Source organism: Pelodiscus sinensis, chromosome 18 (assembly GCF_049634645.1).
Source record: "Pelodiscus sinensis isolate JC-2024 chromosome 18, ASM4963464v1, whole genome shotgun sequence".
In the NCBI taxonomy this organism is placed as follows: Eukaryota; Metazoa; Chordata; order Testudines; family Trionychidae; genus Pelodiscus; species Pelodiscus sinensis.
In genome coordinates, this window is record NC_134728.1 from 20341451 (window position 1) to 20367910 (window position 26460).

At 42.3% G+C, this 26460-nt stretch overlaps 1 protein-coding gene across 2 annotated transcripts in view; it reads left to right on the plus strand.

Moving 5' to 3' along the window:
• The window catches only part of KCNB1 (potassium voltage-gated channel subfamily B member 1), a 246991-nt gene extending 222600 nt beyond the window's left edge, over window positions 1–24391 (plus strand). For both annotated transcript variants that reach the window (XM_075901227.1, XM_075901226.1), the window contains exon 3: window positions 14099–24391. In XM_075901227.1, coding sequence (XP_075757342.1) covers window positions 14099–16117 — 2019 coding nt within the window. In that variant the 3' untranslated portion in view covers window positions 16118–24391. The remainder of the gene's footprint in view (window positions 1–14098) is intronic.
• Window positions 24392–26460: the final 2069 nt, after the last annotated feature.

Below are 26460 nucleotides of genomic sequence, written 5' to 3' on the forward strand. Positions count from 1 at the left end.
CCAAACTCCCGAGGGACAAACTGCAGACTGCTCACAAGTTGTTCTGGAAGATCAAAACAACTAAATAGTATGTGTAGTTTTTGGATAGTACTCTCAGCCTCTGGGCTTCACTGATTTTAGTTTCAGTTTGCACTGACAGTGTAACAGTTCTCACCCCCACCTTCCAGAACAGCAAAAAGGTTTGTTTTCTTACATTGACTTCTATTTCTTCTGTTTCTGGAGACAGAACAGGTATCCCATCCTCATCGCCATTTTGTTATACCATTTGGAGTTACAGAGTTTAGAAAGAAATCACTTGAAACACAGAGAGTTTGAAGCAGTTGAAAACTTCCATTTATTCCATAACACAGAACTAACTAGAACCAGCCCAAATTGGCTGAGATGACCCCTAATGACCTAACTCACTTATTGTAACAACAAGGTCTATGTGTACAACAACAGGAAAGAGCTTGCTCCTAATAATTTTTGCTGCCTGCAAACTTTTGCTGCTAGGAAGGGGAAGAGAAAGGCAAGAAATTCTTAAGCAGATTTCCTTCCAGGTGGGACACATCTATGGGCCAATCCCTGCTCACCTTGTATATGTTAATAGGCATCCACAAGGTCAATGGTACCCTGGGGTTACTGATAGGAAGTAAGCAGGAATTGGCACTAATGAAGTTTTTCAAGAATGATGACCAAGACGGGTTTATTAGAGAGTCTCATGGCAAATAATTTTCAAGAGCAAGCATGGTGCACAAAAGGGAATGGGAAACATCTTTGCATGTGGTTACAGTAGTTGTGTGTACTAATGTGAATGCAAAGCATCTTTGGGCACGGTTATATAGCACTTGTACTCACAGACTGCATGCAAGGTTGGCTTGTTAGACCCATTTGCACATAACCAGCCCCTATGTGCACACATGATAATCATGCATACTTTTTGGGGGGGGGTTTTGAGTGCTAAAAATCTTGCTTAAGGTTACTTAGCACTAATGAATCAGACTCAGAAATTCAATCAGAGGATTGCTTACTTAAATCTTTGCTATGGTGGGAGCAATTTAGTGTCAGTAAAGCTTTTTGAACTCTACAGTTTCCTTACGTCCTTGGAATTCTGCCTATCCCTATTGCAACTTACATTCCAATATAGCAATATCATTAATGGCCAGTGATATCCAGTACCTCCTGCCAGATATCTGGAGAAGTATTTCATTGGCACTAGCAAAATCTATGTTGCTTACAGGCAGGTGAATCATAACAGCTCACAGTTTAACAAAGCAAAAGGAGACCGGGGGAAGTGGGGAGAGGATATTTACTACAGCACATACAAGAGGAATTAACTGACGGGGTTTGAAACCTTCCATGGCAGGAATTGTCTGTATGTTTTAAGTTGTATCAACCATATGTGAATTGGGTTTGTGGATATACAGAGGATACAGATCCGCTCAGACCTGAACTATTAGGGCCGATTTTGATAGCCCTAACAGTCACTGCTTTGGGCTGATGCCTGATAGGGGAGTGGCCAGAGACTCAGGAGCATATGGCTTCTATTTTTGGCTCTGCCACTGACAGGCTGTGCAACTTTGGGCAAATCACTGTCCTCCCTGGGCCTCTGATTCCCACTCCCAGCCTTTGACCGTCTTGTATGAGGACTGTAAGCTCTGCAGAGCAGGGATTGTCTCCGATGTGTTTTGTACCACACTTAGCACAATGGGGCCTTCATCTGGATTGGAGCCTGTTGGTACTACCATAGGAAGGCCCCAAGCACAATAATAATACTAAACAGGTTCCAACAAGAGCTTGGAGAACTGAATAGGCCATGGCCATAGGACCCCCTCTTACCTCTCCACCTGTCTGTGATGTAGGCAGAGCTTCCATTTCTGCTGCAAAGGTCTTCAGCCTCTGGGCTGCCGGTCCACAACCTTTCTCCAGTGCTAAATCACTCTGCCTTTTTGAAGGACTTCAAATGCTATAGCAGTGAAGCCCCAGGTCAGTAGTACAGACACACTGTTTGGCTCTAGAAATACAGTTATGGAGCTGATTCACTGGTTTTAAGGGGGCTAATGCTCAGGGGCATGTTTGAAGGACACTGGGCTCCAATTGCCTAAGGCCAGTGCAGCTAGAACTGGGTTGACCTCCGTGGAATTATTCCTGATTCTGTTGTAATTGGACCTAATGGCTTTTCCCAACCTGTAGTAAGGCACCAGGCAGCTGTGAACCCTGAAAAGTGGAGTGGGGCAGAAAGAAGGGGAGCTAGGTAGGGTTGGGAATGTAATGGAAATTACTGCTGTCATGAGCACTGAGTGCCCCTAGGTGCACAGTGTTGCATAGGCCTGGTTTGCCCATTAGAACAAGAGCTCCTGGAGATATGCCTGCCTCTCCCAGAAGGGCTTTATCATGACTGATTCAGCAGGCTATTTAAAATGTGATCCATGTGTGACAGGTTAGACCCCCTTCCCTTCCGGGGTGCCACCTCATGTGCTGGGGACCCACTGAACCCACCTGTCCCACCAGCCGGAGTTTTCCCTACTCCATGCTTCTCTGACAGATTCTCAAGCTCCCTTCCAGCAAATACACAGGAAGAGGCATTCCCAGCTGTAGAATCACTCAGAGTCTGCAGTCAGCTCAGTGTGGGAGGACTCAGGTCAGGGAATTGCTCAGCACTCAAGCGCACACACCCTCTGGAGTGGAAACCCAAAATTATATTGTCTTGCAGTTCACAGAAATCTATGCAGGCCCATGCAAATCGCCCCATTCCTCACTGTGTGGTGATATGCACAGCTTCCCCACCTCCAGGTTACAAATTGCACAAACTGAGTTTCGGAATAAACGAGTTTATTAGCTACAGATAGCAAACAGAACAAAGCAGATTACTGAGTGAATAAAACAAAACACGCAATCTAGGCTTAATATATTAAACAAATTGGCAACAAATAGTAATTTCTCACCCTAAATCAAAGGTTCTCAAACTGGGGGTCGGGACTTCTTGGGGGTCACAAAGTTATTACACAGGAGGGGTCACGATCTGCCAGTCTCCACCACAAACTCTGCTTTGCATTCAGCATTTAAAATGGTGTTAAGTATATAAAAAGTGTTTTTAATTTATAAGGGAGAGTCACACCTACAGCTTGCTATGTGAAAGGGGTCACCAGAACAAAAGTTTGGGAGCCAGTGCCCTAAATGTTGTTTTATGCATTTGCACAGTTTCTTGAAGGTAAACTGCACTGCTTATAGCTTATTCTCAACATATTCTCTTCGTAGGCTGACCTTTCTTGACTGGGCTCAGCCTCTGTCCCAACCAATTTAGTTCTTTTGTTTCTTCGGGTATTTTCCATAGCTTTCCTTTTTGGGTGGGGAGGCTGTAGAGAAGATTAACTCACTCCCTCATTTTAAATATGATGGGAATCTTTTGTTTCCCCGTGTGATCTCCCCCCCATTCCAGTAGAAAAATACCAGCTCAAGATTATATCTGTACCATGTGACGTGATCACATGACCTTGCAGTGTCAAAGTAGCATCCCAGGAAGCTTCTTAGGAAGGTGGGAGATTAGTGTATTCAAAGTCCTATTTTCCTTTCTAATGGCCCATCCAGGCTGTCTGCATATGGTCTGGTGGGCATTCCCCATTTGAAAACACTTGTAATTATTACCTAGCCAATACTTCTAACTTCAGATACAGAAATGATATATGCATACAAATTCAGCAAATCATAACCTTTCTAATGACATCTCACATGATCCATCTTGTATAAAACACATCTTAGTTATGCCAAGCATATGGGGTATAGCATCAAACCATGGACCAGGGCTACAGGGGAAGCAGTGGAGCCTTCTTAATGGTCCCCCCACCGCCTCCCATTTCTCATACCTTCTTGCCATTTCTATGGCAGCCTGTCCTCTCTCTTATGTCTCCTTCACACTTATTGCTTCCTTTGCGGTTTCTCCCTTCTTTTGTGACACCATCTCACATACTTCCTGGCAACTTTGTTCATGTTTTGTGATGATGGTTCCCATATCAAACCTCCATCCTCCTTCTTCAGCCCAAGTGGCAGCACAGAGGTCTCCAAGACACAGTTCTGTCCTACATTACAGACAGTACCTACCCATCTTCAAACTGTGCCCTGACAGAGCCCATTCCGGTGGTGATGGGATACATTATTGTTTGCAGGTTAGTTTTCTGTAGCATAGGCAGAAGTACAGATCGCAATTCCCTCAGAAAAGAGACCAGATCAGTATAGCACCAAACACAGTCATTGCTCAGTATTGATGATAACAGCTAGATCTGAGTTTTCTCAGTTAGCCCACACGTAGTGGCTTCCCTGCTTGGTAGCTGTTGTCCATCTTAACTAGATACTATGGTGATAGAGCAGATTGGGAGGAGAGATAGATCTATGTACATTCCAGGATGCAAATTCCTTTATTCACTTCAGGACAGCGTACGCAAGTTTAATTTTAAAAGCTGCTCATAACTTAATGGGCCTCCTAAAGACAAAAAATGGTTGTAGATCAAAAAGTGGGAAATCATATAGCTTAGTAGTTCAGGTGGCATCTTGCTGTGACTTGCATGATAAATGATAAATGGCTTCTTTTGTTTACTGCTTACCTCAATGACCAGCACTAATAAACCAAAAACAACTTCCACCCCCTGATATGCTACTTCTCAAATTTACATTCACCTGGCATTGCCTTGATCTTCAAAGCAGGAGAGTACATCAAAAGAAATGTGACAGTAATTGTTATTGCTGGATGCAATTCAATGAATATAGGTGGAGTGGTTGATATTTGAATTAAAAGTAACGGATATAAACACACCAGACTCATCAAGGTCTATAAATAAATCTTTTGGTATATAGTGGAGACTAAACTCATCAAGCTGTGGAAAATTACCATTTAAAACATCCCAAACATATTCAGAAATGTTGGGTGATATCCAAAGAAATCACAAGAAACACTAAAATGGTCTTACTTGGAACAATTAACTGATTTACAATGCCATTTCTTTGCTCTTTGAGAAAGCCCTGTGATATATACAGAACAATGCGGAAATAGTAAAAATCTGAATTTCATTCCATTTCATCCCAGAACATCTGACTTCCATTTTTGGGTCTGAATTTGGAATCTACAACTGCCCTAGCTCTTTGAGCCTTTTTTCCTGTGCTTCTACTATGCCTCTCTTTACATGTGTCTCCTCATCCCGGTATTCTTCCAGACTTTTCATTGTACACCAGTCCTCCACATAGGTGCCTTTCTCCCAATCTTCCCTGGTCTCATTCAGTGATCCCATATTATTCTCTGTGCCCCTCTAGCCCTTTGGTCTCCCTCTGTGTGTGTGTGTGTGTTTTTTTTTTTTTTTTTTTTTTTTTTTGCACTCTTCTGAGTTTCTCCATCTTTTGTGGACATTCTCGTTTCTGTTATATAATGTTTTTTTTTTTATTCCTCAGCCATTATTTACTGCAGTTCTTTATGCAGTAGGGGACTAGGAGCCAGAATGCCTGAGTGCCATTCTCCTCTCTACAGCTGACTCACTTGAGAAGCTTACAAACAGTCTTTCTAAAAATTATATCCTAGTTCATCCCACAAGTTATTGGGCTTATAAATGTTCATTAATATAGAAGAGAAGAATAGTTCATCCACTGCAGGAATTACTAGGTGAAAGTCTAGAGATCTGTATCATACAGGAGGTCAGACTAACGCCTGGTCCACACTACAAAGTTAGATCAACATAAATCATCCTCCAGCAACCTATTTGTGCATATCACAACTGAAAACAAGCTTTGCTTCTGACATAACTACATAGTTACAGTGATGCAGTCATACCACTGCCCCGAATGAAGTGACACCATAATCAACCTACTGAGACCAACAAGGTGTAAGCGTAAATACTGCTTGACCTGTGTTGACCCTACCAGTCCTCCAGACCATTGTCCCACCATGCCGCATGTCCTGCAATAGCAACTGCTCTGGGTACATTTGTAAACTCCACTGCCCAGGGGTCTCATCCCTCTTTAAGCTCTCCCCCTCCCCCAGCATGTTTTAGAAGTGCCTTTTCCTGATTGCCCTGCATGGTAAGCATACTTACCAACTCAACCTAGTTGTGCTCCACTGCCTAACAACCATGCCAGCTCCATGCACTAGACACGCTCCTGCCTGGAGTCAGCAGGAGGTATTGCATCTCTTGGTCCTGTAGGAAGAAACGGCAGTGCAGCTATAGAAATGCAGAGATCTACACACAGAGTTCGCAGGGAATGCTGGCAAAGGGATACAGTAAGGATTTGCACCAGTGGCTTGTAAAAGCAAAGGATACCACCGAGGTCAGACGGGTCAATGCTAGATCTAGTGGTGTCGTATGGAGCGGCTCCTTTAACCATAAACTCTTGACAAAGATCCCGCTGACACCCAACAGACCAGATCACTCTGAATATCTCAATGGAGCCCAAGATAGAGCTTCCTGTGATAAACAGCAAGGGAGAGAGGAGAGCAATACAGCACCAGGCTCCAGCCATATCAAGCTGTAGGACCTCTTCAAGACTCTACCTCTATGTAGCCAATCCTCCTAGCTGAGCACTTATGAGCCTGATGAAGAAGAAAGGAATGTGGGTAAGTATGTACATGCATTTTTCGTTACCCTGTTTAAATGGAAAGATGTCACCAGCCCATGGCCAAGTAAATAAGACCCAAGAATTGCTTGTTCCCTGATGTACTGACATGAGAAGAAGTAGCAGCACAACAGACAGAAGTAAAGTTGGCATCTGCTTTTCATTCCCTCTGGGGGAATACATGAGGTGGATGAGGGCCGGGGGTTTGCAGGGCATTCTGTTTGGCTACGTCTACACTGGCCCCTCTTCCGGAAGGGGCATGTAAATTTCACTAGTCGTCGTAGGGAAATCCGCGGGGGATTTAAATATCCCCCGCGGCATTTAAATAAAAATGTCCGCCGCTTTTTTCCGGCTTTTAAAAAAGCCGGAAAAGAGCGTCTAGACTGGCCCCGATCCTCCGGAAAAAGTGCCCTTTTCCGGAGGCTCTTATTCTTACTTCAAAGTAAGAATAAGAGCCTCCGGAAAAGGGCACTTTTTCCGGAGGATCGGGGCCAGTCTAGACGCTCTTTTCCGGCTTTTTTAAAAGCCGGAAAAAAGCGGCGGACATTTTTATTTAAATGCCGCGGGGGATATTTAAATCCCCCGCGGATTTCCCTACGACGACTAGTGAAATTTACATGCCCCTTCCGGAAGAGGGGCCAGTGTAGACGTAGCCTTTATGTGTACACCGATGTTTCTTTTATTCTCTTGACAGATCTCAATTGAAACTTCCATGGAGGTTCCTTTCAATCCTCTCCCTCGGGGATGGCTGCCTTATTTCTCCCTCCATGGTGGGACATTGTCCCATGCCACTCAGAGATGAGTTCCCCAGGCACCATTGTAGTACATAGGCTAGTGGTGGATAAGCCCTGAAGGCTTCAGGATGCCCGTAGCAGCCTTGTTTGTGTTTTTGTTGCCCTGGGGAGTTAGATGTCTGCTCAAATCACCCCCGGCTGTGGAAAATAGTGCCAGTATTCCATGCTGTTGCCCTGTACTCACAGCCTCTAAATAGGGGCTGAAGTTGTATTGCTTTTTGCAACAAGGGAGGCCATACTCACCTTGCTGGGAGCTAGAGACTGCTGCTGTGCAGAGGCACCCCAAAACTAAAGGGCCAATAATCCTTTCTTCTGAAATCTGTGAAGTGGGGTTGAAATGGCATTTTTTCCCTTTGCATTGTGACTGTAAATCCAGCAGGGCACCTGTCTGTTTTTAACAGCAGCTGCTGGCATGGTGGCCCTGAGGATTGCTCCCACCAAGCCTGCAGAGTGCTTGACCCTGATGAGGTGGAGGAAGAGGTGTACTAGGGAGAACACATTCAGTGAGATCCTGCAAACTAGCACTGCATCAGATCCCAAACAAAGGGCTTGAAGAACCAGTATGATCCACAGCATGGAAAAAGAAAGAGCAGCCAAAATGAGAGGTCCAGAAGTCATAGCAGGATAAAGAGAGAGAAATGGGTCTTCTCAGGCAGCAAATACAAATTCTGCAGACTCTGGTTGCCTTACAGGTCTAAAAATCACAGACTTCCTCACCCTTTGCCTGCATTGGAGAACTTCCTGGCCATTGGTCGCTTTGCCCCCTCTCTCCAACATACCCATCCCAACCACGGCCCACACTCTTATCCCTCGCACCTTATAGACTAACCGAAGTGTTGGAGCATAAGCTGTCGTGGGCAAAGACCCGCTTCGTCAGATGCTTATGCTCCAACACTTCGGTTAGTCTATAAGGTGCCACAGGACTCCTCGCCGCTTTTGCAGATTCAGACTAACACGGCTACTCCTCTGATACTTGACACTCTTATCCCTCCCACTTCATGCTGGGGAGCAGCAAGGAAAACCACAGCTTCCAGATTGAGGTCATCCCTTTCCTCTCAAGCGTCCACTGGTGTCTGTGTAGCCCCTGCATTTGTGCATTGAAATGGACAAACACACCTGCTGCCTTGCCACTGCTGAAGTTCCACTCCATTAATTTATATTAAAAGTTTGTATTACATTGCCTGTGGGTGTTTTGCACATGGTTTTTTCTCACTTAATAAGGTTCTGGTTTTGGAGAATAAAATTATCTTTCTTAGCTCACCATCAATATTGCAGAAAGCACCCTGGTACTCAAAGCAAACAGTCCTTGGGCATGTGCAGTAAGCAGCCCATAACTCATAGCTCCAGGAAAACAGTCATAATTATAAGTGGATAGCAAGCACTACACAGTTCTTAGCAACACCCAATGCAGAGGCCCAGAGAACATTCCAGCACACAGCACAACTGTGCCTGACCATTAAAGTGCTCCCTCAACTTCATAGCTCCACAGTGGGCTCTTGTAGTCAGAGCCAGCCCATGGTACGGGCTGACCTGGCTACCGCCCGGGGCATCCCATTGTAGGGGGTGCTACACAGGGCTGCCAGGCCGGATGGGGGTGGCACCACGCATGCTCCATGCACCTGGGGCGGGGCCATGCATGCGCCACGCGCCCGGGGGCAGGGCCATGCTCCCGGGGCCCAGGGCGCACTAATAGCTCGGGCTTGTAGTAGCTATTATGTCTAACTCTTCAAAACTAGCAGACAGACCCTCCACCTTTGTTCTCCACCCTGGAAGCAGCCTTCTCCTCTTTGCTTTACAAATATTATCCAGGGTACAACAGGCAGCTATAACGATTGCAGTACGTTTCTCACTGAGACTCAATCTGGTGAATAAGCACTGCCAGCATTCCTTCAGTCTACCAGAAGCACAGTCAAAAGTTGTTTTGCAACTGCTTAGTCAGAAATTAAATCTTGCCTTGGTGCTGTGAGGTGGCCAGTATACAGCTTCATGAGCCAGAGAGAGTAAGGGGTAGGCTCCATCCTGCAGAATTACTACTGACATTTCCAAATAGCCAATGGGTAATCCATTGGTTGGGAAAGAATGTCCTTGCTTGCAGCTTTCTGAACAGTTCTGTATTTTTAAAGATGCAAGCGTCATGCATCTTTTTGGACCATACTAGCCGACACGGATATTAATGAAGTGTCCCCAGTGATCCACCGGTGCTTGCATGCTAGTGACAGAACAGTAATACATCTGTGGCGAGATTGGCTGTGCCAAAATAGGAATGTGTGAGACATCTATCTCCGGCTGCCGTTCAAGAACCTCATTGCAATAAATTAAGTAATCTGTCCTGCACATGGTTGAAAGTCACCGTCCTGAGTAGCAAGACATGATTATCAGCCCTAAACACTTGCATGACAATGGCCTCTACAGTGGATCTTCTGACTCCCAATATGAATTTCCACTGATCAGAAGCAATCCACAGTTTCAGGCTTCCACAGTGATCATCACTCACTTCTCCTCTGTCAGTGTTGCTGTTATTTTGGTGTCCTTGTGCTGGAGTCAATGGGCAAACTTGGCCCACAGATCTTGGAAAGTGGCCTTTCATACCTGAAACATCTGCAACTGCTGCTACTCATCTCAAACCTGCATTATGATGTGATCCCACCAATCAGCGTTCATTTCTCAGGCCCAGAAGGAGCAATTCGCCTTCTGCAGCTGCTCTGTGAATGACACCAATCACTTGGACTTGATTTTTTGGTCTGTCCTCTAGCAAGCTGTCCCTAAAGATGCTCCCACCTCCCGCATTGATGTGGTATTTCTTTCAGGTTTACACATGCAGGAGAATCACGCACCCTTTATTTGCAGCATTAATAAGAACAGTGCGGAGCTCTGTGGGCACCATGCGTCTGTCAGAGATGGTGAAGACTGAGACATGCTGTGTGGTTTTTGTGGGATTTTTTTTAAAGGCACAGAAGGGGTGTTCCAAAGAGGATGGAGTGAGGCTGTTCTCAGGGGTGGCAGATGACAGAACGAGGAGCAGTGCTTTCAAGTTGCAGGGGGGATGTCAAGGATGGATATTAGGAAAAACTATTTTACTAGAAGGATAGTGAAATACTGGAATGGGTTCCCTAGGGAGGTGGTTGAATCTCCATCCCTGGGCCGTGTCCAGACTCAGGGGTTTTTTCGGGAAAAGTAGCCTTTTCCCGAAAAAACTTCCCCTGCGTCCAGACTCAAGCCGCGTTCTTTCGAAATTATTTCGAAAGAACGCGGCTTTTCTTTCGATGGCGGTAAACCTCAATTTACGAGGAAGAACACCTTCTTTCGAAAGTTCCTCTTTCGAAAGAAGGCGTTCTTCAATGTAAAGAGGCCGTCTTCGAAAGAGAGCATCCAGACTCGCTGGGTGCTCTCTTTCGAAAAAGCGGATTTCTCTTTCGAAAGATCCGCCTGCAGTCTAGACGCGATCTTTCGAAAGAGACTCTTTCGAAAGATGCTTTCGAAAGAGCCTCTTTCGAAAGAAGCCTGCAGTCTAGACATAGCCCTGGAGGTTTTTAAGTCCTGGCTTGACAAAGCCTTGGCTCGGATGATTTAGTTGGGGTTGGTCCACCTTTGGGCAGGGGGCTGGATTTGATGACCTGCTGAGGTCTCTTCCAACCCTGATTCTATGAAATTATGGGACATAGAGGGAGAAAGCTGCAGGCTGACAATTTGACCCCTAGTGCCCAGCGGGCCCATGAGAGTAATTTCTACCTCGCAATCCACAGATAAAAGTTCCCAAAAGGCATTGCATGGGGTGGCAGCATATGGTACCTGTAGTGCACTGCACTTTGTATTGACATAAGCAAGCAATTCTGGTAAGTACGTGCAGTGCTGATGCAAGCAGCCAAATATGCTTGTGCAATATACAAACTTTGGCATCTGTTCACTGACATAACTTGCATCAAGAAAAATGTGTACTTCAACCATAGCCTTAGTTAGTGGTCCCTTCTAGCCTTAAAATCTATCAATCAGTGCCATTTCAGAGCTGACACTGAAGAAATTATCTTATCTCCAACTGGGGGTTCACTTTTTGATAATTCATTGTGCCAATGTTTATGTGAAATGTTCTTCCACTTTTCACCACTTTGTTCACCAAAACAAAAAATTGGCTATGTATGGGCTGGCATAGTTTATTTCCTATTCCTTGTTTCTTTTCTGTTATTCATGGTCTGATTGTATACTTGATTACCTTTGTCTGGCATCCAGTTCACACACTTGTTTATATTAATTTCTAAGCTGTTTCCTACTGGTATTTTGTCTCTGGTGACTTGTGCATTTCCAGTTCTCTAACAATAAAGTTATATTTAAGAAGAGTGGGAAGAAACACTTAGAAAAGAGAAGTTTCCTACCTATGTTTCCAGCAATAACTTAATTCTTGACCGTGGTGAATTGTAAAAATCCAATATCCTTTTCACCATTTGCTCTGTTCATTTGTTCCATTTAATTTAATTGCCTGGGTTACAAAATTTACAGGGGAGATATTTTTAGTCACTTTAAAAAAATGTCTTGCATTACATTGTTTTGAAAAAAAAGTTATGGAACTTTTGGAAATTACAAATGGATGTTTTAACACTTAAAACACCCCATAGAAATAAACATTTTTTAGCGTAAATTACCTGTCAGTGTCTCTTTAACTGTTTGATTCCAAAGGATATACAGTCTACTTCTATTCCAAACCCACATCTGAAGTGTACTGCATCAGCCCACTTCAAGCATTGCGACATACATCCAATTTGCACTCCTTGAGTAAGAGACAGGTGCAATGTGTGTGTGATGAAAAATGGATGCTTCTCCCACAGTGGCAAGAGTGAGGTTGCACTGTGTTCTGTTTTCGCTCTTGTCCATGCAGGCAGAGATGTTCAAAAGCTTGGGCCATCCTGATTGCTATGATATTTGCACTGTTTACAAGTGAAACTGTGATATGCCAGAGTTTCTTTCTCTAATGCTCCTGTCAGAAATTTCTGATGCTAGTGCATAAAAACCAGTTTAACAGTGTCACTGTATGCCAGACTAACATTTCTAACAAGTCAAATTGGGTGGGGAATGAGTTCTTTGTCATGTTTTCAACTCACTGTGTTGACGTCCTGCCATGGGATTTTATAATTCTTTGTATACTGTGGTATATTTACCCAAAGCAGCTTTTGACTTTATATAGTTTTCAAAGCTGAGCAGCAGAGAAGTAAGCATACATAAAAATAGTCATAGACATGTATGTTTTGAATGCATTTCCATATTTTGCCAATAGCCTAAGAAACGAAATATCCTCCACCAAGTCAGCAAGCAGTAGGATTAATTCATCACCAAGACAAAGGGCATCTCGGATTGTCTGTCAACTCTAGAGCATCTCACAAATAACTTAAAAGAAAATGTCATCAGCTTTTGAAAGCAGGGGAACAGAAAAAAAGTGAACACGTTCAATTTTAATGCCTGTATACAACATCTACAGGAAGACAGCTCAGATACACAATCTTAAAGTTGTATTGAGCATAGATTAATCCAGCACTGTACCTCTTCCTAATCTCTGTACAATCAGTGATTCAGGAACAGACTTTTTAAAATTCTAGCCATTTTCTTCTTCTCCTTGCACGCTTTGGTCAGGTCTATACTATACCCGGAAGGTCTGCTTCAGGTATCCAACTCCAGCTATGTAAATAAAAATCATTCAATAATAATCAAACAATCAATCGGGAGCACCCTCAGCATTCAATTTAGAGGGTCACCAGAAGAACGCTCTCCGGCACAGTAAGTATAGGTGTGGCCTTTGTTCCAAGAATGGGTTTCTAATGACTGGTGTGTTCTCTAGTGGTTGGTACCGACCTGCCCTGACCTTCTCAAAGTTGTTTCATTTGATTTTCACCAGTAAATTAGCTGTTGTCCCAGGCTATGATGATGAATTTGAAAAGCTGATCAGGCAAAATATGGAATATTTTTGAATTCTACGATCTCTTTTAAAAAACTTGGGGAAGTTTTAGTAGCTTTCGAACCAACCAGGCCAGTCTTCATCATTCAAATTATGGCACATATGGTACAATTGTAAATGTGTAATGCCGACAGACTCCAGTTCTCCAGGTGGGATTGAACCTGGGACCACTGGAGATAAAGGCATGAGCCTCTACTGCATGTGCTAAAAGCCACCTGTCTCCTTTTTTCTCTACGTGATTTTGGCATCACAGCCAGGGAGGTGTGATTTAGACATGCAAGTGAGTATTATTAGCCGTGTGCACATGCAGTGACCAAATGAACACAATGATGTTAACTGTACATTAAATGTGGTGTATTTGTACACACATTTTGCATACACAAATGCATCCCCAAACTGCATGGATATCTGGCTCTCATCTACAGGTGGACTTTAATGGGTGCCTTATAGATGGCTAATACAAAGGTACTCCTTTGAATTATCTGCCTCACAATCCTCCAGACAGTTTAGCTATCTGAAACCAGTGCCTCGAACAGGTAGAGATGAACAAACTGGTTTGGAATATCCGTGTTCAACCTTCTTTGCATACAAGCCACTATGAAAAACAGTTTGTAGAGTGAAACCTTTCTAGAACATATTTTGTTATGTTTTATATATGGAAGCCACACTTGAATGACTCAGAGCAGAGTTAGCCTAAGATATGTCAGTGAAAATATCCTGTGTTTTACTGCTGATGAGGTTAAATGTTGGAGCATATCTTTTAAGAGGAACTAACTAGTTTCTCTTTTCTTTGCAGATTTTGGCCATCATTTCCATCATGTTCATTGTGTTGTCTACAATAGCCTTGTCACTTAATACGCTTCCTGAACTACAAGGCATGGATGAATTTGGACAAACCACAGACAACCCTCAGCTTGCCCACGTGGAGGCAGTGTGCATTGCATGGTTTACAATGGAATACCTCTTGCGGTTCCTCTCCTCGCCTAAGAAATGGAAGTTTTTCAAAGGCCCCCTGAATGCTATTGATTTGCTAGCTATCTTACCCTATTACGTCACTATCTTCCTCACAGAATCAAACAAAAGTGTACTTCAGTTCCAAAATGTACGCAGGGTGGTGCAGATATTTCGTATCATGAGGATACTCCGAATTCTAAAGCTTGCCAGGCACTCAACTGGTTTACAGTCCTTGGGGTTTACACTGAGGAGGAGCTATAATGAGCTTGGATTACTCATCTTGTTTTTGGCCATGGGCATTATGATCTTTTCCAGCTTAGTGTTTTTTGCAGAAAAAGATGAAGATGACACAAAATTCAAGAGCATCCCAGCTTCCTTCTGGTGGGCAACTATCACCATGACAACAGTAGGCTATGGAGACATCTACCCCAAAACTCTCTTAGGCAAAATAGTTGGAGGGTTGTGCTGCATTGCTGGGGTGCTGGTGATTGCTCTTCCCATCCCAATTATTGTAAATAACTTCTCTGAGTTCTACAAAGAGCAGAAGAGGCAGGAGAAAGCCATCAAGCGCAGAGAAGCACTTGAAAGAGCAAAAAGAAATGGCAGCATTGTCTCCATGAATATGAAGGATGCTTTTGCCCGTAGTATAGAACTGATGGATATTGTGGTTGAAAAGAATGGAGAAAGCACAGGCAAAAAAGATAAAGTTCAGGACAATCATTTATCCCCCAGCAAGTGGAAATGGACCAAGAGAACACTCTCTGAAACTAGCTCCAGTAAATCTTTTGAAACCAGGGAACAAGGATCTCCAGAAAAGGCCCGGTCCTCTTCCAGCCCTCAGCACCTGAATGTCCAACAGTTGGAGGACATGTACAACAAAATGGCAAAGACTCAGTCACAGCCAAACCTCAACACGAAAGACACAGGTCATCCTGGAAAGCAAAAGGAAGAGCTAGAAATGGAGACCATTCCTGGCCCTATGGTTCCTTTACTGACCACTCGTGCTGACGGGATCATTGACATGAGGAGCATGTCAAGCATTGACAGTTTTATAAGCTGTGCTACAGATTTCCCAGACACTGGGAGATTCTCCCACAGTCCACTTGCTACACTTCCATGCAAAGGGGGTGTTAATCCAATTCAGGAACAAGTCAGGGCAGAGAGAAGTGGAACCAGGTTCATGGAGATAAACCCACATCCCGAGGGCAGCCATCGCTCTACTTTTTTCATAGAAAGTCCCAACAGTTCCATAAAAGCCAGTAACCCTTTAAAATTAAGATCGCTGAAAGTCAACTTTATGGAAGATGACAATAGCACATTAGTGCCAGGATCAAATATATTGAGAATATATCCAGATGCTCTCAAGAACAGGGGAGCTGCCACCGCTGCAGACAGTTCCATACGCTCTGATCGCTCTTTAGTGAGTCCAGAAACCTCTATCTACACAACGGCGAGTGCTAGAACACCCCCAACGTCGCCAGAGAAGCAGATAGCAATAGCTTTCAACTTTCACGATGCCAGCATACATAAATATATAGATGCTGACACAGATGATGAAGGTCAGTTGCTTTATGACTCGAGCCCTCCGGGAAATGTAAGTCCCAAGTACAATGTTACAAACAGTGGTTATCTAAGGCAAAAAGATAACATTTACAGAATGGAGAAGAACCATCTAGAGAGTGCTGCTTTACCCACCTCACCTAAGTTTATAGGACAAAACTGCATTTACTCCATGGAAGGTATCACTGGAAAACCTCCAGGCAGTCAAGAGACTGTCAAACTAGAAAATCACATTTCACCTGAGGTCCATATATTACCAGGTGGTGGAGGACATGCTAACACCCACGATCAAAGCATCTGACGTGTGGCTCCAAAAAAACTTGTTGAACATTAAAAAGAATGTCTTTACAGTCAACACAAAGAAAGAGAGCTTCTGCATGGCATAAACTTAGACTGAAACAAGCCCGTTGTTTCTCAGAGTCTGAGAGAAGGCCTGCTGTGGGCTTGTGAAAACGCCCTTCTGTGGGACAACTGTAAAGATGTTGCCTGATTCATCCTACAACACATCAATGAAAATAAAGATTGCAAGTCTTGCTCACACTTTGATCTCCTTTCATGTCCGTCATTGAAGTCAGCATGACCAAATATGCATTCAATCCTCTTGTATGATGGATCTCCTTTTGGAAATGTTAACCTCTGATCTGAGTTACTTCCATAGAAGAGGCCAAGGCAACCAGATTTGAACACTGGAACAGATTAGTGGGACTGGTATAAAAGTTATCAGAAACACAATATTTGTTGGTTCAGGGCAGTTGTTCCAGACATCCCCATCTGCAATCTCTCTTTCTGAAGGATACAGTGTCTAAAGGTAACAGGGAATTCTTGCATTATGGGTAAATCTCAGCTTATGTCTATTTAAAATAAGTGGTCTAGAGAAATAAATTATGAAAATGCCCTGTGTGTGTTTAATTCTTCCAGATACTGTAGGACCTGATGTTTTATTTTGAAATATCATCAGGGTGAGTTGCACCACTTGTATCTAATTTAAAATGCCCCCTTGAATGTAGTGAAACTTGCACTTGCCCATTGCTAAACCTGTATCTACTCTGGGGCTATAGCGAGGCTTCTAAGCCACAGCATGTGAAGGGGCTGTGCAGAAGGTGGTGTCTCCAGGCACACATGGGCTGATTCAGCCAGAATTCCTCCAGGTTACTGTGGGAGAATGCACCTGAGTGGAAAGGGTGTAAGGTGCTCCCTCTTATTAGTCTATTGCCCCCGTACCGCCTGTCCTGTGCTGAAGGCAGGGGCCCAGGAGCCTGCTCTGTTTGGAGAGTCCAGGCATTCTAGGCTTGTACACTGCTTGTATTGCAGCTGGCCCCTACACTAGAGTGTAGAGCAGCAGCAATGGCTTTTTATGCTCCTCCCACTCTGACTTCCATATTATGTAGGGGTCAGCCTCAATCTAGCTCATGAAGTAGGAGGAAAGGAACGAGCCAGACTGAAGCATTTTGCACTCAGCCGGTGCAGAATGACTAGATATGCAAGTGCTAACTAAATATGCAAAAAGAGGACTTATTTAATTATACGCCACAGGCCTGATTTGTGCTGTAGCTTCCATTGGTGTAAATCAGGAGTGACGCCGTAGAAACCAGTGAAGTTACACCCATGTAGAATGGATATAAGTAAGAGGCAAATCAGGTCAAATAGCTTAATGATATTCAATCATTTTTTTTAAACGACCATTTTAAGCAAATGCAACTAACAGTAACCAGCTTAGGTTTTAAACATAGTCCTATACAGTTATGTTGACTTGTGTAGGAAATATTTTTTCTTTAATTTGTAATATTCCTAAAAAAAGCACTTTCTGTTGATGGCTTTTTTGGTTTTATTTTTGGGGTTGGTTTGTGTGTGAAGGTGGAATAACAAACCAGAGTGTAAGAAACTAGCACTTTACACAATCACTATCTTCATTTGTGCCTCCTGTCGTGGCTGTGATTTGTTACACACCTGTAACAAAACACAATCCGTCCTGTGATAACTGTGATGGTAACACTTTATGTTCTGTCTATTTCCATTGTAAAGCTAAACTGTAAATAACTTATATCAATAAGAGTTTGATGCATATTTATGAGTACCTGCTGTGATGTGTAACTATTTGCATGCAACAGGTCTTGGTACATAAATATCAGGTATCACTTTATAAGGAATACTTTACATCTCTAGGAAGATAAACTGTCGGGGTCTGGGGTCTGGTATTTTGTTCCTTTCTATTGCAAAATAGCTGTTGGTCGGTCCTGAATGTAACTGTCTGTCCATGCTATACTATGCTTCTGTCCATCAGTAACAATGAATGCAGCACGTACAGATGAAAGCAATAAGCACATGTATGTTTTAAGAATCGTTATGGGTTGTAACTATAGCTTTGATAGATCTGCCCTTGGCACAATACTGTACACATATTTGGATCTGTTCTGCACTGAGTATGCAGAGCAATTATCCAGATTACTCTCCTTATGTTGGGTTGGAGCTTGAGGTTCTTCCTCGGACTTTTTACTCATGTCTTAATAAGGCTAAATCCTAGGAAATTTCCTGAGGGAGATGAAAGAAAGAACAAACTGAATAAAGACCTCAAGCATTAGCCCAGTAACAGGAGAACAGACCTCATTCCATGCAAAGTATTATACCGTGAGTACTCAAAATAAATAAAAGTACCTGCTCATACAGAAACATCTGCAGAGCACTTATCTAGGGCCAGTTCTGAGGGGCATTAGTCAGTTTTTACAAAACTCATTAATTTGAATGGGCATGTTGCCTGGCTATGGACTTCAGGCTTCGGTCCATCGTAAATACAAGTGTACTTAGGGGAACTAATGTAGTGTGTTGCTGAGATACTTATTAAAAATAATTATTAGAAAGTAAAGTAAAGATAACTTTCCAGCAGATAGAACTTTAAGTATTGATTGATTCCACTGGCTGCTAGGCCATAGAATGGAAACGATATCGTTGAAAGAGAGCAGTCTCAGCATAATCTCGATGTTTCAGTCATCAGCCATGTCTGCCATCAGCACAAATGTAAAAAAAATTAAATAAAAAAATCAATTCAGGGAAAAAATAACTTTTTTGATAGAGTAAATAATAGTGATTTCCAATTTAAATATTTTTAGAGCTGATGCTTTCATGTAAAAAAAGTCATATTTTACATATCAGGAAAGTGATCATATTTAAAGATAGCCATACAATGTAGTAGTTACCACACATTCATTCAAAGTGATGTATTTGGTTTGTAAACGGCACTAACAAAAATGTATAAATTAATAATTGTCATTTTTTTAATAAAAACAACTGGTGCAACTCTCCTTGTAACCAAAGGCCCTCTCTCTGCCTTGTGTGATCGAATGTGACACACACCTTATCTCATCCATGTAGTCTTACCATTAAAGTAGCATTTTATTGAATCACTTTTGAACTTGGCTGTCAAAAGTATCATTAAATTTCTACCTTTTAAGTCTTAATGGCCAAAGTCCTATAGATTTCTTATAGAAAGAGAATAATGTACAATTAAGCATATAATATGCTGGAAGAGCATTTCTTTCTTATTTGTGTGTGAAGATGTAGCTCTCATTTTGTGCCCAGTGAAAAATGAAATATGATTAACTTATTTTAATGAAATAAAGTCTGAATAAGAAATATATATCTATATATATGTGTGCGTGTGTGTACATAATATATATATATGTAAGCACTGGGAAATCTACTCTCAAATGAAAAGCTAAGCTAGATGGGGAGGCTGTACTCATTACAGGAGAAAAGGCAGTGCTTTGAAAACATAATACTCACCCAGTCCCATAGGTATTTAAAGACCAACTTCATTTTACAGTTCATTTACTAAATGTTTCCCTGATTTCTAAAATTTGGAAGGGAAATATTTTATATCTCTTGCATCAAGCTAAAGTCTGAAGTTCAGTCACTAATAACTGGCATTCAGGGCCTTTACTGTGTACCATGCATCAAGCAAGCTGATAAAAGTTTTATCTATTGCAGCAAGGGGCATCACAATCGAAAGGACCGTGTGCACATGATGTCTGGGTTCTTGCTTGTGTCTTACACAATCTACAACTTTTTAAAAATATATATATCTATTTGTGGAAAGAATGGGTGCAGTTTTCTTAACCAGGTGGTAAAAGATTTTTTTGACTTTTAGCTTTGTACAAAGGAAAACAGCAGTAAACTTATTGTAGTAGATTTCTCAGTGCCTTTTCTTAGAAACTTCACCTAAGCACATTTAAGGAAAAACAAAACCAGACTCTCCTGTGAAACCCACATTTTATGAAAGGTTCAAGAATCACTGAGAGAGAAGAAAAGAAGAAGAAAGAAGAAGAAGGAAGAATGCCAACGGAACACATATTCTCTTTCTGAACATACTGTGTCAAAGGCCTGGGGACTATTCATCCGTGCACGTCACATAGAAACAAACCCTACGCGGTTGGTCTCTTTGGCAACTATGGCTGTGATAAACTGTAGCCTTTTCTTCCCTTGCAGCTAACATGATAAACATTTCTAAGGAAAAAAACAGTATTCTCTTCTGTAAAATTGTAATGTATTGTTAATATTTGTATCTATTGTATATTTATGTTTTAACAGAATTATGGCTGGAACCGTTTATAATAAATAACAGGGATGTTTAAAAGTCATCACAAAGACAAGGTTGCTAATGCCAGGTTCTCACTGTTGATAAGTTCCATGTAACATGATCTCCAATCCTTTTTACTAGACTTCTCAAGCACCTCATTTTAAGCAAATAGTAGAATTCCTGGGTAAGGTAATGAAATAATGGAAACTGTATGGCATTTATAGCTCAGACGGTCAACAAAATGGAGAGATGGAAGCATCTCCTATATCTATTTCTTTAGCAAAGCTCTCCTGTTTTACTAATTATTACATTTACAGTAACCAAAATGAACCAAGCATTAGCTTAGATTGCTTTAGAATCACCCAGTTGGTCAGAATATGGCTTTAAATAAATCTTGATTAAAGTACAGACGTTCTAGTAATCTCTGTACCATCTGTTTGCCATTGTGTTGGCTCTATAAGTATCTGATGTATGGAAAAGTCATGTGACTTTCATGCATTCCAGAGTAGTCTATTTTTCTGTTCAGATTTTAAATATTATATATATATATATATATACAAATATAAATATATATCTGTATTTTTAGCAAATTTATAATAGGGCGAACAAGTCAAATTTCTTCTTTTTTGTATTACAGAATAATATATTAGCAGCTATTGTGTTCATTTACATAGCTGATTTCCTGAGGTTTTCTTTTTTTTAAATGTCTCTGTTCTGAGAACGACTGAAATAGGTCTGCAAAAGGTCACAGAGTCTCTTTGATGTTGTCGTGTATTTGTGTTTTCCTGCTAGTGGTCCTTAAAACTAAACAAGATTCAAGGACAGTACATGGAAACTAAGATGTGTTTTCTTTTGAAAAAGAGCGAATGGGCCAGACAATGATACCAAATGCAGTGGTATAGATTTGGAGGAACTCTACTGACTTCGACCTTTAACTGCACCCTTTGACTTCTGGGGAGTTTTTCCAGATTTACGTTGATTCAGCTAAATTCAGAATCTTGCCCAGTGTGGATAAGGGACTAGATTTGGAAAGCACCATTATCATCATAATTAGTGCTGAAGTCAACTACACAAAATTTAGAAATAGAGTTGGGCTAAGCAGGGTGGGGGCTGACAGCTTCCATGGGCCCCTGGGCAAAGCGGGGTGCAGGGGCTCCCCAAAGAGGCGAGGCCTCAGGCAGACTGGGACAGGCAGCCCTCAGTGGTGTCTCTAGCTCACAGGCAGCCCTTGCTGCTCCCTGGAGTGTGGGGTGCCTCCCCTCCGGCAGCAAGTTAAAGGGCCTGGCGCTCTGGCTGCCCCCTGCTGCTGCATTAGCTGTGGTGGTTGTCAGGAACTCCACGCTCCTTTGAATCACCACGCCTCTTTGCTCCACCCCCCACCCCCCCATCAGGAGCCCTGAGGATACGCACCAGAACTGAAAGTGCAGGCTCTTTTCCAACCTGAAGACCTGATGATGTCTTCTTTATTCAGGGGACGCTCCCACTGAAATTCCAAACCCGGTGAAATTTTTTTTCCTAAGTAAAGACTGCAAAGGCAAGCAATTGTTCTGTATTTTGATATAGCCCCCTTCAGCCCTGGGCAAAACCAGGAATTTTGGAGAACATTTATTTATCCAAGTTCCTAAATACCAGTGGCATAGCGAAGAGGGTGCATGCCAATTTAGTTCCCCTCTGCTCCCCCTGTCATCCCTCGGCTCGCCTGCTCCTCCTCCGCCCACCACTGCCAGCTGGAGCCCCCTGTCCGCCCCCAGCCCGACCCTCCTCCATCTCTGCCGGCAGGTTAGTGCATGTGGGAGCCCAGCCCCAAACTGGAGGGGGTGGGGGAAGATGCTGTACAAGCTTCTTCCCCTCCTCCAAAGGTTGGGTTCGGCCATGCACCAGATTCGGGCCCCTGTCACAAGACGGCGGCAGGGGAAGCACAAATTTTGCCTTTGCCCTAGGCCTTTGCACCCTCGCTATGCCTCTGCTAAATATACAAGTTCCAGAAAGGGACTGGATTTGGAATTGGTTAAGGCAAAGTTTTGTACATGTACTTAGTTCTTCTTAATCATTTTGCTGCTCTCCAAATACGTCACCTACAATGAAACAAAAATACAAGAGAAAAACAAATGCCTTGATATATATACCCTCTGGTGGCCCCATGAAGTCAATGGGGAGTTTGCCTGGATAACTTTGGCCCTACATCTATGCATAAATATGTCTCTTTTGAATTAGTCCAAATGTTTAAACATAAAATTAAGAAGAGGAGATTATTTGCACATTGACATTTTCTTTTCAGAGTTGAAAGTCTTGTGCAACTACTGCTAGCCCAGCTGCATATTTACACAGCTACTGTCTCTTTGTGGAAATTTCCTAGATGCCTGCAGCTCTAGAGAGCACACTTGAAACCTGCTTTAATTAGAAAGCTGCACATTCGAAAATGTGTAAACAATCAGCAGTCACAGTATGAACAAGCTTGTACTGATCAGCAAAGGGTGCACTGCCCGTGATGTATACATTAACCAGGCTCAGCTGTCACGTGAGGAAATAAATGAACTTAACATGTATGCTTCTTTTTCTGAAAGGGAGCCAGACTTCCAACTAACCAATGCAATGACTCTACACTTCTGACACATCTACAGTCATATAAAATGACCTCCCAAAGGGCACATCAATTAAATATTTGGGTTACACAGCATATCATGGACCAATTTCATTATTATAAATCATTGCATTAAGCTGCATTTGCTTAGTTTGATGTTAAAGTTGACCATCCACCAGCTCTCTCGCATTAGGAAAGAACACAGCCAAATGCCAGTCATCTCACCAATGAAAAGAAGATTGTTTTCCAAGCATGTGTTTTGCAGCCATGAGCTAATATAATTTAGGCCCTTGGGCTTAAAGGAATTTATTTTTCTGCATGACAAATGAAATCTTCTGAAAGCTAAAAGTTCATATTTCCCTTGGTTGTTGATGTTACCTAAACATAAAGTAAGTAAATGTTCTTTGACACCAAAGGTCAGGTGCCACGACTGTTCTTATCTGTAAATAGGGCTCGATTTTGCTTTGCTTGATTCTGGCTTCATTGCACAACGAATTGTCATGTTAGAACCTTAGAAAAGAATCTTCTTGATTCTTAAATAGAGATTAATTCTGTTAAATTGATGTGCATTAGGTCTGAGCAAGGATAAACAGTTGACATTTTAAAGGGATGCTCATGACACTGCAGTTATGAGGCATTAAATAAAATAAGTGAATTTGGACTGAGAGCAAAGATCCCACTATATTCAGATCTTTTGGCAACGCCAGCAACTATGTTTTCGGAAAAACTAAAGGCTTTGTGTGATCTCAGGGATGGAAGACATCTGTCTACTGCACCTGTTTAAAAACCACTTGGATAGGATGAGGTGGAAAGCAGTAATAATTAGACAGATGTGTGTGAAAGAGAATGACAATCATTTTATTCGGCTACATTGGTCTATGATCACACTACATTATCTCTTTTTAATGATGTGAACTCCTGGTTCTATTGAAGTGAATGATAAAACTCACTCCATGGTTTTAAAATTGATCTTAGATGAGGACTTGTTGCTTTGCAGCAGGAATTATCCACAGATACTGTATCAGTTACTTTGACTATGTCACACCTTTTAATCTTCTTGCTAATCTGAAATTAAGACCATTTAAGAGCACGTCAGTTCCAGTCTATGCAAGGTACTTCCTGGTTATTGTGCAGTTTTTCACATTTGAACTGTCCTGTCATGTCTCTCATCTTTTATCCTCATCTATCCCTGCTTCTGAAGTACTGTTGAGCTCACCTTGCCTCATATGACTACCAGGTTCATCTTCTGTTTGGTTGGTTTGAGACGGGAGGGATGGGCCACGTTTCGGTCCTTATTGGCTTTTATACGGTTGTGTGCAGAGTTGCTTTCACAGCAAAACATCCCCTGCTGTTGTGGCAGATCCTGTATGTTCCATTGAACTCTGAAGCCATGATACGGAGGAATTCTTAATACCTAAGGGTATGTCTACACTACCACCCTAGTTCGAACTAGGGTGGTAATGTAGGCAACCGGAGTTGCAAATGAAGCCCGGGATTTGAATTTCCTGGGCTTCATTTGCATAAAGCCGGGCGCCGCCATTTTTAAATGTCCGCTAGTGCGGACTCCGTACTGCGCGGCTACACGCGGCACGGAGTCCGCACTAGCGGACATTTAAAAATGGCAGCACCCGGCTTTATGCAAATGAAGCCTGGGAAATTCAAATCCTGGGCTTCATTTGCAACTCCGGTTGCCTACATTACCACCCTAGTTCGAACTAGGGTGGTAGTGTAGACATACCCTAAGACTGAAAGGCCAGCCACAGCGAATAAATTGCACCAATCTTAACCTTTTTATGTATTATAGGCGTTGTTAGAAGATATTTGATCTGCTGTATACAATTTTCACATGGAAGAGTCCTACTTTTTAATCAATCCAGTGAAGTTAGTTCTTGAAAGCAGAGAAAACATTTGAAGATGCGCTATTCTTTATGCCCTCAAAGACACACTACGTTGTAACAAACATATGACTATTTATGCAAGTCACAGCTGGTTTTCACTGTGGCTATGTCTACACTATGGGGTTTTTCTGGGAAAACAGAGGTATCCTGGAAAAACTCTGTTATGTACAGGGAACACATCTGCTCTTCCGCTTTTTTTTTTTTTTCTTTTTGCTCTCTTTCAGAAGCCCTGTCTTCCTCCTCCCATGACGAAGAAAGGCTCTTCTGAAAGAGGAGACTTTTCCAAAATTTGGCCCAGTGTAGACAGGCCAAATTTCAGAAAACCCTCTTCCGAAAAATCTATCGGAAAAAGATACACAAATTGCAGCGCGCAATCTGCATACCTTTTTCCAATAGGTCATTGTAGTGTAGACATAGCCTAAGTTATACATCAGACCCATTCAGAACTTTATCGTGCCTGCAGGACAAAAACATAGCCCCCCATCACCTCAGCAAACATGTTTCTCTGTTAGCAGGATAGGGCCGATGAGCCACAGGTGAGCAGTGTATTCTTGGGGTCAGGTGGGAGGGCATACACACTAGCCAGTATGTTAGTGCAATCAAAATGGCACAGAGTTTTTTAAAAATTGAAAAGCAAAGCTGGTATTTACACCAAATAAAAACTGGAAAAATATCCTGGGACTTTCCTGGCAGATTTGGGTGGAATTATAGTGAGAAAGAGCTGAAAATATGAGGTCTGATACTCCACTGCTTTGCACTTTATACCTGTGGAAAGTGGAGGCTCTGGTAAATTAGGCCCAAAATGTACATTGAAGGGCAGTTGTTGCCATAAAAGTCCTACTGCCCTATAGAGACAGTGCATCAGAAGATGTTTTTTCACCATTTGAGCACTGTCTACTCAACACCCTTATGTTTTGGGGTACCTATGATCCCATTAGCCATATACTAGTGCACTTGGACTCTTATGTGGGTTTGTTTGTGTGTTTGTTTGTTTGTTTTTATGGGGGGTTGGTAACTTTAAGTTAGTCCTTCGTTGTTGAAGTTTATTGATCACGCCAGTTGTTTCTGTAAAAATTAATTTAAAAAAAATCAATGTCTTGATATGCATGTAGTGGTATGAAACTGTGATCAATGTGTGACATTCAGAAACTGTACTGTCTTGTAAAATATGTCCTAATGTCTACGGATTTTAAAGCAATGGTCCCCTACTTCAGAAATAAATAAAAAGGTATGGATAAAACTGAGCCTTTGGTTGGGTTATTTCATACAATATAATGCAATACAATAACTATGGTCACAGAGATTTAGGCTACTTGAAAGCATTGCAACTGATAGCAGCTTTTCTTATTTTCCCATATCTAGAGCACCTATTCAGGAAAGCACTTAAGAACATGCTGAACTTAAGCAAGTATTTAAGAACGATTGATTACCAAGGACTTCAGCATATGCATGAAGTTAAATGTGTGCATAAGTGCTTACCTGAACAGGAATCCTTTTTTCAGAATCAGGGCCAAAGGCCCTTACTCCCTGGGCCTCAGTAGTTTAGAACTGTATGTTAAAATATAGCTTGATCTAATTTAGTCACAGCTCACCTC